This window comes from Trematomus bernacchii, unplaced genomic scaffold (assembly GCF_902827165.1).
Source record: "Trematomus bernacchii unplaced genomic scaffold, fTreBer1.1, whole genome shotgun sequence".
Classification (NCBI taxonomy): Eukaryota; Metazoa; Chordata; class Actinopteri; order Perciformes; family Nototheniidae; genus Trematomus; species Trematomus bernacchii.
In genome coordinates this window covers 538,890-555,541 of record NW_022987313.1, presented here as the reverse complement: position 1 = coordinate 555,541, position 16,652 = coordinate 538,890, and the positions used below count along the sequence as shown (strand labels likewise).

The 16,652-nt window shown below is 39.5% G+C and overlaps 1 protein-coding gene across 3 annotated transcripts in view; it reads left to right on the top strand.

The window, feature by feature from the left end:
• The window catches only part of atrn (attractin), a 141,646-nt gene that overhangs the window by 4,715 nt on the left and 120,279 nt on the right, over positions 1-16,652 (top strand). For all 3 annotated transcript variants that reach the window (XM_034114002.1, XM_034113927.1, XM_034114077.1), the window contains exon 2: positions 14,615-14,698. In XM_034114002.1, the coding sequence (XP_033969893.1) occupies positions 14,615-14,698 (84 nt within the window). The remainder of the gene's footprint in view (positions 1-14,614; positions 14,699-16,652) is intronic.

The window sequence follows — 16,652 nt, the reverse complement described above, 5'->3', positions numbered from 1 at the left end:
TGCACTTAACATTATTTAATCCAAATTGCTCTATCAATATAAGTAATTCAAATGACTCCAACTCAGTAATTTGTATTCCGCTCACTTTATTTTACACTTATAACATTGCATTTTGCAAACAACCATCTGAATTGCCACAACAATTCAACAACAAAAAAACACTTCACTCCAACAGCCCATTTGTGGTAGGTGCACATATTAGAATTTTAAAGCTCTTTGCGTAAAAAACCCATGACAGCTGCTGAACTTGACAGTGATGAGAAACACAAGTGACTCAAGAAGTTAACATGTGGGCTGAAAAGCTACAATAATGACTTATTATCTGAACATTTTATAAAATGCAACTTTACTATGAAGTATGGTGTTTTTATGTCTTTCCAAACACTTAGATGAAACGCATCACATAATATTGCTCAAGCACATAATGTGTTACAGTAGATCTTTGCCTCTGTTATACACATGAACATATGTCTTGAACTTTCAAAAGCAGAAATACAATTGTGAGTGTCTGTGTGTGTGTGTGTGTGTGTGTGTGTGTGTGTGTGTGTGTGTGTGTGTGTGTGTGTGTGTGTGTGTGTGTGTGTGTGTGTGTGGTGTGTGTGTGTGTGTGTGTGTGTGTGTGTGTGTGTGTGTGTGTGTGTGTGTGTGTGTGTGTGTGTGTGTGTGTGTGTGTGTGTGTGTGTGTGTGTGTGAGAATGTACCGAGATGGAAATGAACTGGACGTTATCTCTGTCACAGTATTTTGTCCTTGGGATTACTCTTGTAATCTGTTTTTCAGAACCTGCACCTTGGTTGACAGTCTGTTGCCATCCAACCCCATCAATACTTTTTGAATGAATTCAAATGTATGTTTCAGGTCCTTGGGGTAGCTCAGATTGAGGCTGTAAATCAGTCCAAGCAATACTGCCCATCCATTTGCCAAGTATTTCAGCTCTCGCAGCACTCCAACACCCTCGATGATGACGCCCGGGTTCTGCTCCTTCGTGTTTCACGAGATAGAGTCCCAATACCATTGGCTCCATTTGGGTTGTTGCAAGTTCAACATCCTAAAGTGGGATTAGAACATAGTATTCATGATTATCAGTATGAGAACCCTGACACACATCATTTTATAATATGAAACAAATGAGCAAATCCTTTTATTGGGTCCATTGTAAATAAATACATGTAGTTGTAAATGTACATGAACAATATAACCAAAGTAGCAGCAAATACTTTGAATAAAAAACAAATTCAATTATTTTTATTTAAAGAGGACATATTATGCAAATGTTCAGGTTCAAATTAGTATGGAGTGTCTCTACTTTAAAGAGTCCTCTCCTGCTGATGTTCAGGTGTATATCAGTATGTAGTGTCTCTACTTTAAAGAGTCCTCTCCTGCTGATGTTCAGGTGTATATCAGTATGTAGTGTCTCTACTTTAAAGAGTCCTCTCCTGCTGATGTTCAGGTGTATATCAGTATGTAGTGTCTCTACTTTAAAGAGTCCTCTCCTGCTGATGTTCAGGTGTATATCAGTATGTAGTGTCTCTACTTTAAAGAGTCCTCTCCTGCTGATGTTCAGGTGTGTATATATATATATATATATATATATATCTGTGTTTGGCTATGTTTCAACTTACCAAATATTCCTTTATGAAGCTCTCGGAACTTTCATTCATGTAGACGCAGAGCGCTTTAAGGACACAGTCCCGTCGTGTTTCAACTGTGGGATCCTGAGGGACAAACACATTTTCAAAATCTTCACACAAGAATACTGATTATGCTTGTGTGCTGATTTTTGGCAAGTCAAAGAAAGGGGGTCAGAGAGGTTAAAATATATTTATATGAGAGGGACAACAAGAGAGAGAGATAAAGAGAATATGGTGTTGCAGTGCCCAAACTACACAATTTATTACAACTACATACCTTGTCCATGGCTGCCATGATCAGGCCCAAATTGCGTCCTGCTGTTCCCCCCTTCTTTTTGAAAACCTTCATCAACTGAGACGAATGGCGATCCAGTTGAGACATGAAGGTAGGCAGCAGCGGAACGGTGGTGATGCGGGTGAATTCTGCGTTTACCTGCAACACATTGTGATACAGGTTCAAATGTTTTGTTTAAAGCTAATAATATCCATCAAGTGTCATAGCAGAAAGGACAGGACATCTACTGGTGTAAACCAAACAAAGAATTTCAGCTGAGGTTCTTTTCTTATACATGTGCATCTATTAAAATAGCTCTGCACTTAATACAGGTAAAGATTCAACATGACATCTACTTAAATGTGTTTTAAGAGCATTCCATGTTTTGAAAGAGCATGGGCATTCATAGTATGTGCATGGATATGGGTGTCTCTGACCAAAATGGCCGTGTTTTAATTTATAGTGCTTCAGTAATTGGTACCTTGTAGATTGAGTCTCAGTACACTGTTTGCATCTCCACATTCAAAACCTAGAGAAAAAGAGAAATGTGTTAATGATCCAAATGTATTGTAAATAACAACTATTATTGCAGCCATTAACATAATTCAGGGTGTGAGGTGCAGGATATAGCAACCCATTACTGGATCTTAAGCAGTGGTGGAAAAAGTACTCAGATCCTGTACTAAAGTAAAAGTATAAATACTCCATTACTTGCTATAGTCCCAAGTTCAAAATAATACTTAAGGTAAAGTTCCAAAGTGTTATTAGCCAAATATAATAAAGTATCAAAAGAAAAAGTACTTTGTGCAGAAAGCCTTTTGTAAAAGGGTTGCATCATAGAATAAAAATGAATGTTCTTATAATAAAAAATCTACATATATACAAGATTTTTTTAATGTTGTGATTTGTTAATATAGAGCATATTTTGGAAAGAACCGAGTAAATTAGTAGTACATGTATATAAATATAAACATTATCTAAAAAGGTAACTACAAGTGTCAAATAAATGTAGTGTTGTAAAAGTACAATATTTCCCACTGAAATGTAATTGAGTAGAATTACAGAGTAGCAGAACATGGAAATACTTTTCCACGATAAATAACTGTTTAAACACAAGCAGTTGCCACGGCAGGTAAGTGGCAACTGCCACACACATTCGCTTGGCTCGGCACCCAGAGTTAACACCCCTTCAGCAGCCGCAGTTGTCTCAGCAAATAGTGGCATCTGCGGCTGAAGTACCTGCCACTATTTAATCTTGCTCTCTCTCTCTGATTATTATAAAGAAACACGTTTTCGGGTGAATTACGTGTCTATTTAAGAGCTGTCTTAATGGAAGATGTGCTTGTTGAGTGTGTTCCTGTACATGCTTTAAATAATTCACACTTTGATATTCCTGGCCGACATAATTAACGTAACGACCAGGCACGGCTCCGCCTGACGCAACAGTACAGTGCACAGATGGGATTTTTATTTCTTCCAAATAAGCTTTACAATTGAACAAAAAAACCTCCCTCAGGGCGTTACACTTGATGAAGTTATTTTTAATAGACTTAGAAGACCTTAACCGACTATGACCTTTTTGGCACTGGAGATGTTTGCAACCAGGCTCTCAAATCTTTAAATCAAGCACATTTAAAAAAAAAAATTAAAAAAAAAGGAGGGAAAAAACGTGTCCACTTACTTTTGGTAAGAGCTAACATTACTATTATAACCACATCAAGCTAAAATCATTAAATACATAACGATTGACTTATACAGACAAAGCTTGAAATGTCACCTCTTTTGTGACATATTCTAACACTTTTAAGTGCAAGGGAACATAATTAAAAAGTGACCGTTAAGCTAGCTGTTAGCTAGCTGTTAGCTAGGCTGCACCGCTTTTCAAATCTATCATCAAAGTATACAGTTGGTAGCAGGGAAATCAAAAATACACATCAACTTTTGTATTTCAGGGACCGTTTGTGTTTAATATATGTTAATATTTAAGAAACTTACCATAACATCGCAGGATGGCACAGGAAAGGGAAAAAATGCGGTTCTGTCATCTCACAGTCACAGGATTCAAATGACAAATGTCCCCGGTCTTACAGCGCATGTGCTGAGAAAGTACGGCAAGCACTTTGGGACAATCAGTGCGTTTTAAATAACTTTACCATTTAAATACAATACAACACAACATGGTAATGTAATCCCAAAACTTTGAACTTTTACATAAATGCAATTAAAGTCTCTTGATTTAATTGTAAAAAGTGCATTTACTTAGTAGTTTCAATATAAAAAAAGCAATTAATGCAAACAACATCCATATTTCATTTCTAAGAGTGTACATCTCTTTCCCATGGCACTCTATTAGTAGATTTAGTCAGGGAATGGCAAAGTGATTCAAACCAATACCACAATATGAATACAAATATGTTCCTGTAATGGCGCATTTCCATTGCAGCGCGTAGCTCGCTTTAAGCGTGCCGTGTCGTGCCGTCCCCTTTTTTGGTTGTGCTTCCACTAGGCCTCGTTCCGGCGCGGCACGGCGCGGGGCCACTTTTTCCCCTCTTTTCTGGCCCTAGAAAATTGTGGTTCTATCGGGGCCAACAAACAGGGCTGAGTATGCTAAACTAGAGAGAGGAGCGCTTGCAAGAGGGCTAGAACTACAACAAGATGGACATATTTGACCGTGATTTAATTGTAATACACGTTTCAAAATGATGCCGAAGTAACAACATACTGATACCGGTTAGTAAAAACCATGAATTAATGCTTTGTCAAGTCTGCAGACAGACGGCAGGCGAAAAACCTTTTAAAATTCGTGTTTTTCTAGATGGAGATTGGCTAAGCTAACGCAGTATATGCCCCGACCGTCCACACTCACAACAACGGCCTATACAGACATAAATAAGGCAGCGACTGTATTCACCATGACACAGGCAGTCTGTGGTGTGTACTTGTTTAACTTTTGTCGAGTTTCTGAACATATATAAGGAGCTGTGAGCTCTGAGTGCTCACAGCTAACGGCTGTGTTGTGTTTCTGGATTTCTCATTGAAGATGACGTCACGGCTCCGCCTACACTGCGTTACTATAGTAACTACCCCAGTTCCTAAACTGTAATGGAAGCGCAGCATGAAGTGAGTCGGCCCTGTTAAGGCCCAACGCGGCCAAGCCGTACCGAGCCGTACCGAGTGTGGCCGAGGCCGACCGTGTAGTGGAAATGCGCCATTATATCTGTATGGCAGTATGACAAATGAATGAGGAATTACCCTTTTTAAAAGTTGTTCCTTGCCCAAATTGAAAAGAACACACCAAATGTTCAATCTTTCTTCTAGTGATATATTACTTGTTTAAATCAATCACAATCTAAAATCATACCTGCCATGTATAATCAATATCATTAGAAAATGACAAATGCATTTTTAAACACTATTTGATGCTGTACAGATGCATCCGTCCTAAGATGAACTGTTGTCAGAATCAGAATACCTTTATTAGTCCCACAGAGGGGACATTTGCATCGTTACAGCAGGAAAGAGCCACAGACAGCTTAATGTTACATATGTTAAGAAAAAACTACTAAGTTATGATATAATATAAATATAATATAAAAAGTAAAAGAAAAATACTGTTTGTTTGGGTATGTTCAGCCTCACAGCTCTCTCGTAGTATTGTCTCTTGTGTAGTCTGCTTATGAGTCCTCATCCGTCCTCAGGCTCTGGGATCAGTTTGAAGGCCGACCGCGCTTCACTGAAGGCCTGCTGAGCGGCCAGACTGCCCTCTGCAGAGAGTAATAGCCCCCATTGCTGCTCGACTGATTTATTCTGCGTTTTAGCTTACTGATGCTGAGGTAGAAAAGTTTGCCCCATCCTGAGTCAAAGATGGACTTTTGGAAGTTTTCCAGCTTGGTACTGGATGGATGGATTTGCTAACAAATGAACAGAAAGACTATGCTTTGTGACTAATGTGGCAGTGACGCCATTCTATAAAAAAATCGATATGTCCACACAGAAATCTTTAATCTCATTGAACCTCACTAATAGCATGAGCCAGGACTAACACGTGTTGGTGTTTTCACTTTCCTCTAGTGTGTTTTATAGGTTATTGTGCATGTAAATGGTCTGCAAAGCTTCTCTCCCACACCCAGCCAACCCCCCCCCCCCCCCTTGCCAGAAACACCTCGATTGGACTCATTGGTTTACCTTCGCAACATAGTGACTTCATGACGTAATAGTTGCGCTTCTTTTGGCTGGCGCTCCAACACATTGTACGTGATAGTCTAAGGGGTGGGACATCTTTAAGAGGTCAACCAACAATAACAAAGCCGGACAGCTAACGAATCAGAGCAGACTGGGCTCTGGTTTCAGACAGAGGGTGAAAAGAGGTGCTGCAGCACAGGCAGTATGAGAAGAATAAAGAGCTTTTTGAACATTAAAGCATGGAAACCAAAACCTTGATTTTAGTCCGACATTGGAGATGTGTCTTCTAAGTTCCAAAAGCGATTGGTGTTTGGTGTAATCTGCACTCGGCTGCTCTGTGATGCTGAAAATCAAAGGGAACATTTTGTTTGTGCAGATGAGGTGTATCTGCAGGGTGTGAGTGGAGATGGGATGCTTTTTAAGGCTGATAAAAGAATAAATTAGCGTAGATTAAAAAGCTCTCTTCATATTGCAACCCTAACTCAAACAAAACCCTGAGGTGTGTGAAAGCACAGTAGCTTCGAAAACAGCCACTTGCTCATAATGAAATGTTCACTTGCACGCAGCCTTTTGTAGACTTTTATTGTCGGCCATGTTTGCTTCACAGCTCTCTTCCTCCGTGGCTGCTACCTTTTTACCTTTATTATCATATACATATTATCTTGTGTATCTATTTAACAAACATCAACATGGGAGGATAGCATCTTTATTGTGGATTATCGTCGAAGTTTATGAGCGCAGTTATTGTGCACCTCACTAAAATCCACACAAGCAACTCCTGATGGGCCTGGGTCATAAAAAAAATCATTAGATATTAAAGAATGCTTCTGCCTGCTAATGTGCAATATCATGTGAGGTTATCTAATCTTTTTCACCACTCAATTGGGATATAACAATTCAATTAAAGTGTAATTTCTTCCCGAATATTCCGTAATTGATTTAAAATCTCATATCGGCTGCTTCACTAATCTCAGACAGTCTGAAGGGAGACGCCTTCCCCCTCACTGACTCTGATCATGCTCAGTCTGTGCACTGAAAGGACTGTTGTCACCTTTCAATGAGAAATCTGTTTGCTCTGCTCTCATGCTGCGCCACTTTGCCATTTGTGGAGCACTTGGCCGCTCTGCAGGGATAGCACTGTTTGCATGAGGAAGAGCTGTTGTTGACTCTGATATCAATGTGGGTCCAGTAACAGGAAGTGCAGGCACTGGCTGGCTAATGATTGATCTCAGGACCTTTTTAATATTAAGATGATACATTTGCAGTTTTTATTACATTTCTCTAACTTTTGACTGCATGCTGCATACACTACATTAATGTTTTTAAATGTAACTCAAACCCAGATCACTTCCCATCATAACAGGCCTTTTCAACGCACATTTTATATCGTCAGATTTCTATACCAAATTTCCCCAAAACGTTTTTTTGATCCTTGAACAAAATACATATTTAAGTCACTGCTTGAAAGTTGACACGCATTAAAAATAAAATAAAAGCAGCTTTTGAATGATTAATTAAATGATCATGTATTTATTCACAATTTCAATGATTATATATTGCAATACAAAATGTGTTTTATTAACTTTATATGATAATTGATAATTGACATGGTTGATGAATTTAGTTTTGAATTTTTTTTGTAATTTCTTTACATTTTTTATTGTTGGACGTTCGTCAAAAGCTCATAGTAGGCTTAGGAAATAGTTGCTCACTTTTAGTTCAGTTTGCTCTTGTTTGATTCTAATTTTGGTCCCAAATATGTTCCAGATACAGATGGCTGCTTCTTCACAATAAAAACATGATTGTTTTATGATTTGACTGCCTCATGCTTGGGACAAGATGTTATCATGCTCTTCATGTTGTGTCTGTGCTTTATCATGGGCTTTTTGATGATCATTTCTAGGTTTTTTTTTACATTTCGCAGAAACTTGTCTTTCCTGAAAATGTGTTCGCATTGTTCTGAGTAATCTCATGACCTTATTAGCACCTGTTTTCAGTGGAACAGTGTGAGTCCTTTGGTTGATGTTGTGTTGAGTTCAGGGGAGATAAGAGCTGTTTGTGTGTTATGTTGACTGTGAGCAGAGAGTCCCTGCAGGCCGGGCTGCATTATCACCGAGAGATCTGTAATTACAGCGTTAGTGTACTTGTTAGTTAACCGCTGAGACCTGCTGTGAGAAAAGAAGTGGGTGAAAGTACTCTGAAACAGTGAGCCAGCAATACTCAGAGCCTCATGTGTGGTTTCAGTGTTAAATCAGGTAAAGATTAACAGCAGGTTACGTTGTTAGTGGTTAAACTCTTTATTTGCTGATACTCTGACTCCAAGTCCATCCCTCAGTGATTGCAGAGGAGCATTGTTGCAGTATCCATCGAGTCATAAGTCTGGCCTGTAAAGTTGTCGTTAACTTAACAACACACACCCTTGGCCCTGGACTTGGAGCCCACTCGGCTGAGCTATCGGCCCACCCCTCTGCAGCTATGGTTGCAGGCGAAGTTTTCAATAACAAGAAGTTTCAGCTCACTTGTTGCCTGGGTGCCAAAATAAACTCTGTTATGCAATGCTCAACAGGGATCAGAATGTTCTGATCATGATTATTTGATCCATTTCCTGCTGAAGTTTTGAAAGATTAACATCTGGTTATTAATTAAGTGGAAAGAAGTAAATGTATAATAGATCTGACTTTATGTAACTAAGTAAGTCAAGTTTATTTATAAAGCACTTTTCACAGACAAAGTCACAAAGTGCTTGACAAAACAATAAAACATCATCATAGGAATCGATAAATGACCACACAAGCCACGTGTTAAGAAGTCATAAAAGCACCAAAACACAATAAAAACACAAAAACTAAATGAAAACAAAATAAAAACATAGTATAAAATAGTATAAAATAGAATAAAATCAAGCACACCGGTTACCCAAACGCCTGCCCAAACAGGAATGTCTTTAAATTAGTTTTAAAGGAATCAACTGAGTCAGCAGACCGTAGATGAGCGGGCAGAGCGTTCCATAGCTTAGGAGCCACGGCCTCGAACGCTCGATCACCGTGGGTCTTAAGGTGGGTACGTGGGACAGACAGTAAATTGTGCATGTGTGACCTGAGTGGGCGGGCTGATGTATATGGATGAATTAGGTCAGCCATATAAGCAGGAGTCTGACCATGCAATGCTCTGTAGGGATGGGTACCGAGCCCCGGTATTAAACGGGCCCCGGGGCTGAATTATTAAAGACCGTGGTACCGTTAAGCTCTGACGTTATCGGTCTTTTTATCGGTACTGGAGACATCTAAAAAATATGTCATGTGTATTATTGCTACACAAACATTATATTGCAGTTTTAGTGTCGCCAACTCCGTTTCTAATACGCAAAAATGCGTCATGTTTTGTATTTTCGATCTCTCCAATCCAGACGAGAGATCTCTCTCCCCCGCCTGTGTGCGAGGGGGCGGGGCAGTTTACACACACGCAGCTGCTACATGCAGCAACACACACACACGGAGGAGATGGCGGAGAGAACGCGCTCCGAGGTGTGGTTAAACTTTACCCGTCTCGCTCGTTGCCTAAAGTGCAATAAGAGTTTAGCATGTCAGGGCGGTAACACGAGCAATTTGTCTAAACATCTTGCAAAAGTGCACCACATTCAGACGGAGAAATGCACCGGGTTCGACTGTCTCTCTCTAGTAGCTCTGTAGCCCCATCCACGAGTAACGTTTCCACGTCAGGTATATTATGTATGCTAGCAGCAACACACGGAGCTAACTCAATGATTCAAACATGGGTTAATGATTAGAGGGAACTGAGTTATTTAGTTTGTTAAAGTTTCAGCCATTCTGTTCACAGTTCTGTCATCAGATTATTTAATATGATTTGTTAAAACGTTGTTGTTTCTGTTGATGTGAAATATTATGTATTTCATTTAAATAAAAAGCAATGTTAGTTTTGTTCACAATTTGTTAATTTTCATTTAATTGTTTATTTGAATAGGGACAATGCACATTAATGAACACTTTAGACAAATAATGCTTCAAGTGTAAATATGCCGGATTTTAGCTTTGAGCTAATTTCCATCCGTAGTCCCTGACATACAACATATAGTTAGTTTACCTCATTTTTCTCTCCAAAAGAACCGATAAGAGTACCGTTAAAAGACCGGACCGATAAGCGGTATCGATAAAAGTAGTAGTACCGTTAAAACCTTAACGATACCCATCCCTAATGCTCTGTATGTGAGAGTGAGGATTTTGAACTGTATCCTATAAGCTACAGGGAGCCAGTGAAGAGATCTCAGTATTGGGGTAATGTGGGACCGTTTATTTGACCGGGTGAGAAGTCTTGCAGCTGCATTCTGGACTGCCTGCAGACGACCAAGAACAGACATGCTGAGAGAGGAGAACAATGCGTTGCAGTAGTCAATGCGAGATTAAATAAACACATGTATAATCATTTCTAGGTCGGGTGTTGAAACTACAGATCTCAGTTTACTAATGTTTCGTAGGTGGAAGAAACAAGATCTCGTCAGTTGCTTAACATGGGTATCAAACAACGCGGATTGGTCAAATATTACCCCTAAGTTACGTAGTTTGGAGTTGGCAGCAGAGGAATATGGTCCAATACTTTTCAAAATCATGGGCGCAACCTTTTCTGGTGCAACAACCAGAACCTCCGTCTTATCAGCATTGAGTTGTAAGAAGTTATCTGCCGTCCAGTCCTTAATAGCACTAAGACATTCTAAGAGCCTAGATATCCTAAAAGCCTCACTAGGTTTGAATGAAATGTGGAGCTGGATATCGTCCGCGTATAAGTGATATGTAATGTTAAATCTGTTTATGAGCTGTCCTAAGGGTAGCAAATATAGAGAATAACAGAGGCCCCAAGACTGAGCCCTGCGGGACACCACAGGACAGTGGAGAGGAGTCTGACACAAAGTCTCCAATCGAGACGGTGAAACTTCTGTCAGCAAGATATGATGCAAACCAGTCACGTAACCTCTTGATCAGGATATGGTGGTCTACAGTGTCAAACGCAGAACTTAGGTCAAGAAGTACTAACACAAAGCAATCACCCACATCAGAAGCCATCACGATGTCGTTAGAAACCCTCAGGAGAGCCGTTTCAGTTGAGTGCTTTTACCGAAACCCCGACTGGAACTTATCATAAATATTGTGCCTCTCCAATGCAGCAGTGAGTTGGTTGGACACAACCTTCTCTAGAACTTTAGACAGAAAGGGTAGTTTTGATATAGGCCTGTAGTTCACGGGCAGGGCCAGATCTAAGTTAGTTTTCTTTAATATGGGCTGAATAGTGGCATGCTTAAAATAGGAAGTGTTTCTGTAGATCGTTACTTAGTGGGGATGGGCATGAGCACTCAATTTGGACGACGTCAATATTTGTTCAATAGATTACGTTCCAGGTAGAATGATGACATGTGTCATAAAAGTGATGTTATGGAGTAGTCCCACAAAGTAAACAAAAATGATTGTGCAGTACAAGTTATGTAACGTTTAACATTTGTATCATAGAACAACTAGTTAGATGATTACTATTACTTTTTTGGGGTTATCCCTCTCCTGTGGTTTGTTATAGTATGTAGTTGTTTGTGCATCGATGGTCTGCAAAGACTACAATCCCAAACTGGCCAGGCAAGTTTATTTATACAGCAAATTTCAACACAAGGCAATTCAAAGTACCTTACAGAAAACCTTACCGCATTAAAAAAAAAAGTGCAACATAAACGCATTTGTTATGACATTTAAGTTCATTTGACATTTTTAATGAGTCCATTAAAGCCAAAAGATGACAAATTAAAATAAGCTTAAATAGAATAAGACAGGTTTAAAACACAAGAAAAAAAAGTTGCAGTGTAAGATATGAAAAGTTTTTTGATTTAATAGAAGGTGGTGGCAAATAGGAAAGTCTTCATCCTTAAATGAAGAAAAAGATAAGTGAGAGTTGTAGCATACCTGCAATTTTTTGAGTAGTTTGTTCCACTTAAACCGAGCATAATAACTAAACACTGCTTCTCCACGTTTGGTTTTCACTTTCGGGACAGAAAGCACACTAACTAACCATTAACCATTTAGATTGTTCACTTCAAACCCTTTCCCTGTGTTAGAATTGAACGTACAAATGACAGTCCTTGAATATGGACCTAAAAAGCCCTTCCCTATTATTGACATCGTAATGCAGAGATCTTTCTGCAGACTTTAGCACCAAGTGGTGCTGAGAGACTGTTTTGGAAGCAGACTGTGACTGGGTGTGTTTAGAGAGTCATTGCACCCTGAGACCTCCATGAGTAATGATACAATCTCTGGCTGCATGTAAGTGCCCCCTGTGTAATTCAGCTGCTCTCTGCTGTGTCATCAGGCACAAATTGATCAGGCAATAACCGGCCGGGCGCCGTGCTCCACTCTGAGTCTGTGTGCGGCTGTCCGTCGTGGTGTCGGCCTCACATAATAATTTGCAGTGAGCTTTAATCATTTACCCTGAAGCTGGCTTATTTACTGTTTGCTCAACCACCAGGCGTTAAATGAAATCTGAAGTGGCAGAAGTTATTGTTTACCTCCCTCTCTGCTGACAGGCTCTTGTGTAAAAACGCTGTGTGTGTGTACTAATTTCTATGAAGCTACTACACAAGTATTCTTAGCAACAACTTCTAGCGTAACTTTTTTATTCAGTATTTTAAAGATAGATCATTTATATATTTAAAAGGATATGAGTATTGCAAAGTTTACTCAACTAACTTTCAATATTCTGATGTTGTCATCCATTCAATCATGATTGAATTTGTTATAAATGTAGTGTGTAATACATGTCATAAGAAGGGGAAATTGTCTTGTCTGAGAACATCATAAATATACTGAAGTTTCCATGATATAGAGTCGACATGCTCCGATTTGAGAAAAGGAAAAGGTTTACTTGATAAATAACAAATCCAAAAATAAAAATAGTTTCTTATCATTTTAGCACACAACAGGCCTGAGAGTTTACTCTACAGCAGTGGTTCCCAACCTGTGGGCCGTGGCCCCCTAGTGGTCCGCAAAGGCATTGCAGGTGGGCCGCCAAATAATTTGCAAAACATTATGATTTGTGTGGAAACATTTCATTACTAAGATTTTTTTTTTATTTGAACCTCTTTTCCTTTCTCTTTCTTGATCCTCCTTAGCAACGGTCATTACAGTCCTTGACAGCAGTCTGTTCTACTGGATTTACAACGCGTCACATGTTCTGAATTGACCAATCAGAATCGAGTATTTAACTAAACCATGTAATAAAAATGTCTGTTTGTTACTGATGGCGAGCTCCTTTTCTAATTCAAATACAAAGTACTCTTGAGAACTTTATTTAGCCAACGTATTGTTTATGGTTGAATGTGGGCCGCAAACATTTTTTAGATTCTTAAGTGGGCCCTGAGTTGAAAAAGGTTGGGAACCGCTGCTCTACAGCAATGCTAGCGTCTCTGTAAGGCTTTTAAAATGGCAAATACCCGTGGGATTTCAGTTCAGTATCAAACATGTTCCATGTACAGGTTGTTCTTTATTATGCTTCATCATAATAAAAACTTGAAAAGTGTTGTTATTATTTTACTGCTCAATGGTTGTACATTTTGAGAATACATCTGTTAGGGAACACCATAATAATTGTTTTGAGTTTTGGACAGACGGTATGTATTATTATTAATACATTATTGCACCCTAATTCATTTGTTTCAGTGGTTTATTATTTTTTCATGACATAAGTATGACAGAAATGCATCTTTAATTGAACAACAAAACATGATGAATTCTAAAGGGAGTCATTTGGCTTTCTTTCTTGTTTTTAATACTGCTTTTTAATGTGATATGGGCACATTTTCCCAGTCAAACTGATCATTAGATGTTGAACATTCTTGCATAAAGCACAGTGATGCTGTGGTTTTGGGGATTCAGGGGTTCTATCAGGTACTTATTTCACATTACACCTCTCAGTGTTTCCCATACATTGATTTATTTGTGGCGGGCCACCACAATTAAATATCGTCCGCCACAAATGGATCTCATAAAAACATAATAATATATATATATATATATAATTTTATTTTGGAGGTCGAATGGATAGTGAGGTGGGCTGATGATCGGAAGGTTGCGAGTTCAAATCCTGCCTGGAACACCACTACTAGTGTGCCCTTGAGTAAGGCACTTAGCCCTCAGTTACTCCAGGGAGAATGTCCCTGTAATTGCTCATTGTAAGTCGCTTTGGAACAACGCGTCTGCTAAATGCCTAAATTGTTGTCAACAGTAGCCATGAACTCGCATGTATTTTCTTATTTAAGGGGGGGGTGGATGCGTGGCGGGCCACCCGAATAGGTTAAGTGGCCTTTGGCTTTTCTTGCCGGGGTGGGGGTGCGGTGCAGTGCGGTGCGGTGCCCCCAGAAATATAATCAAATTCTGTGGGAAACACTGCCTCTAACAGAATAACGTTTCCTGGGTTTCAGATTGTTAGGAATAAAACGTTTTACATATTAATTTGTAACCTTGTCTATCTTCTTTCTCTCAGGTTGACGGGGCCCTCTGGTCATCTGAGTGACGGTCCAGGGAACTACAAGTACAAGACCAAGTGCACCTGGCTGATCGAGGGACAGTAAGTAGGAAGCAGATCCAACACAGCACAGAATAACAGCACATTACTTTACAACAATTATGCTACTCTTTCTTTTAACCACTTTGTTAGTTCAGAAACTTTTGATTGAGTTTTGAGTCTTTTTTAATCATATCCCTAAAATAAGGGGGTAAAAAGTAGATTTTATTCTTGTTTATTAATTCAATTTATGGTGGTAGATTGCTGCGTGACCCCCTAAATACAGGTGTCAGGCAAGCAAGTGAATATTTTTTGGACCGCAGTTAAAAAACAAACTCAAGGCCCGGGGGCCAAATCCGGCCCGCGACTTCATTTTATGTGGCCCGCAAGAGCTTGCAAAGAATATAATATGTTTATTATACGGTTACATGTCGTTTTACAGAAGCACATTGCCAATAAACAACATATCCCACAATGCATCTCATTTTGTGACATGCGCACTGAAGAGACAATTATTTGCCCTAGACTTCTGCATTCAGATGTAGTTAATTATGAAGTTATTACCCTATCCGATAATAATCCAATGCAGAGGCAATAATGCAATATAATACATTATTTTATATATTTATATTGTCTTACAACCGGCCCTTTGAGTGCAACCATAATGCTAATGTGGCCCGCGATGAAATTGAGTTTGACACCCCTGGTCTAGATTGAAGCAGAACATTTTCCATATGATAAGCTGCTATCCAAAAATAATTAGTGTTTTAAAATGCACAAAAACAACCTACGCATCGAGTCTCTTAAGAAGCCAGAGCAAAGTCCGCAGACACTCCACACGAAACGATACTCTCTCATTGATTTCAACCATTAAATGAGTTTCTGCCATTATGAAAAAGAGGCTACAGAATTGATAACCTGGAGACAGCTGAGGGATGGATTGTGAAAAGAGAAGCTGCAAGTCAATAATTCAAGGGTGCTCATAATGATGGTAACACACACAGTCTGCACTGCAGTCCTTCACTGAGAGACCCTCCAGCATCAGGACTATACACTATGCTGAAGCTGATGGATGGAAATTAATGGCAAAGTAACTGTGAGGAATCCAATACTCCTTCTCTATTGTTTTAGTCAGCATTACCAAGCGACAGAGTATCGATTCAGAGCCATGGTGCTCATTTTGTTTGTCCCAGCAGCTCTTCCGAACCATAAGCTCTCTGATTGCATTTGCATTTTAGGCATTTCGCCAACATTTTCATTCCTGAGGACGATTAAACACGAGTGAGTTTTCTCGAGGCTCAGGAGGTCACACTCATGTTTCCTTTGCACAGGACGTGTGGATGTTACAGAGATTTGAACCCCTGACCTTCCTGTTCCTGAATGGCTTCTGTAATTGCCATCGTTCAGCGTTTTCATTACATACTAATGGCACTTTAATATGCTTTCTGCATACCTCTCAGCATGAGGTTAACGCAGTGGCACGTCCACCATATGCATCAGAATGACAGGAGAATTGTATCGCCTCGTACATACATTCACTCAATGCTTTCCCTGCCGTTAAGTGCCTGCTGTGGCCTGAGGTGACTTTACACAAAGGCAGTGAAATGATCAGTAAAATAAAGCCGTGTTTATGGGTAGCAGAGTGATTTAAAAGAGGGGTTTCTTTGTCAGATATCTCCAGTCGCTCTTTGGTTTTTGAATCATTATTTACCAGTCACAAGCTTTCTTTTTTTTTTAATCCAACCTCGGGGCTGCTCCTATTCCTCCGCGAGGGGAGGGAGGATGAGCCCCTCTGCGCTTCAATAAATCAAATTGTAAGGAGATAAATGTGACCGTTCATAACATTTCCTGTACATCTTGTACCCTCAAAGTAGAGAAAGCTAAATAGGCCTTTGTGTTATTCCCTCCACTTTTGAATGATTGAATTTTGCCATGTTAACCACATTTAGAGCAGAGATATTTTCAAGAATCTCATGAATGTCTTCAATCAAAAACGGATTAAACAAGCTTCCTTTTT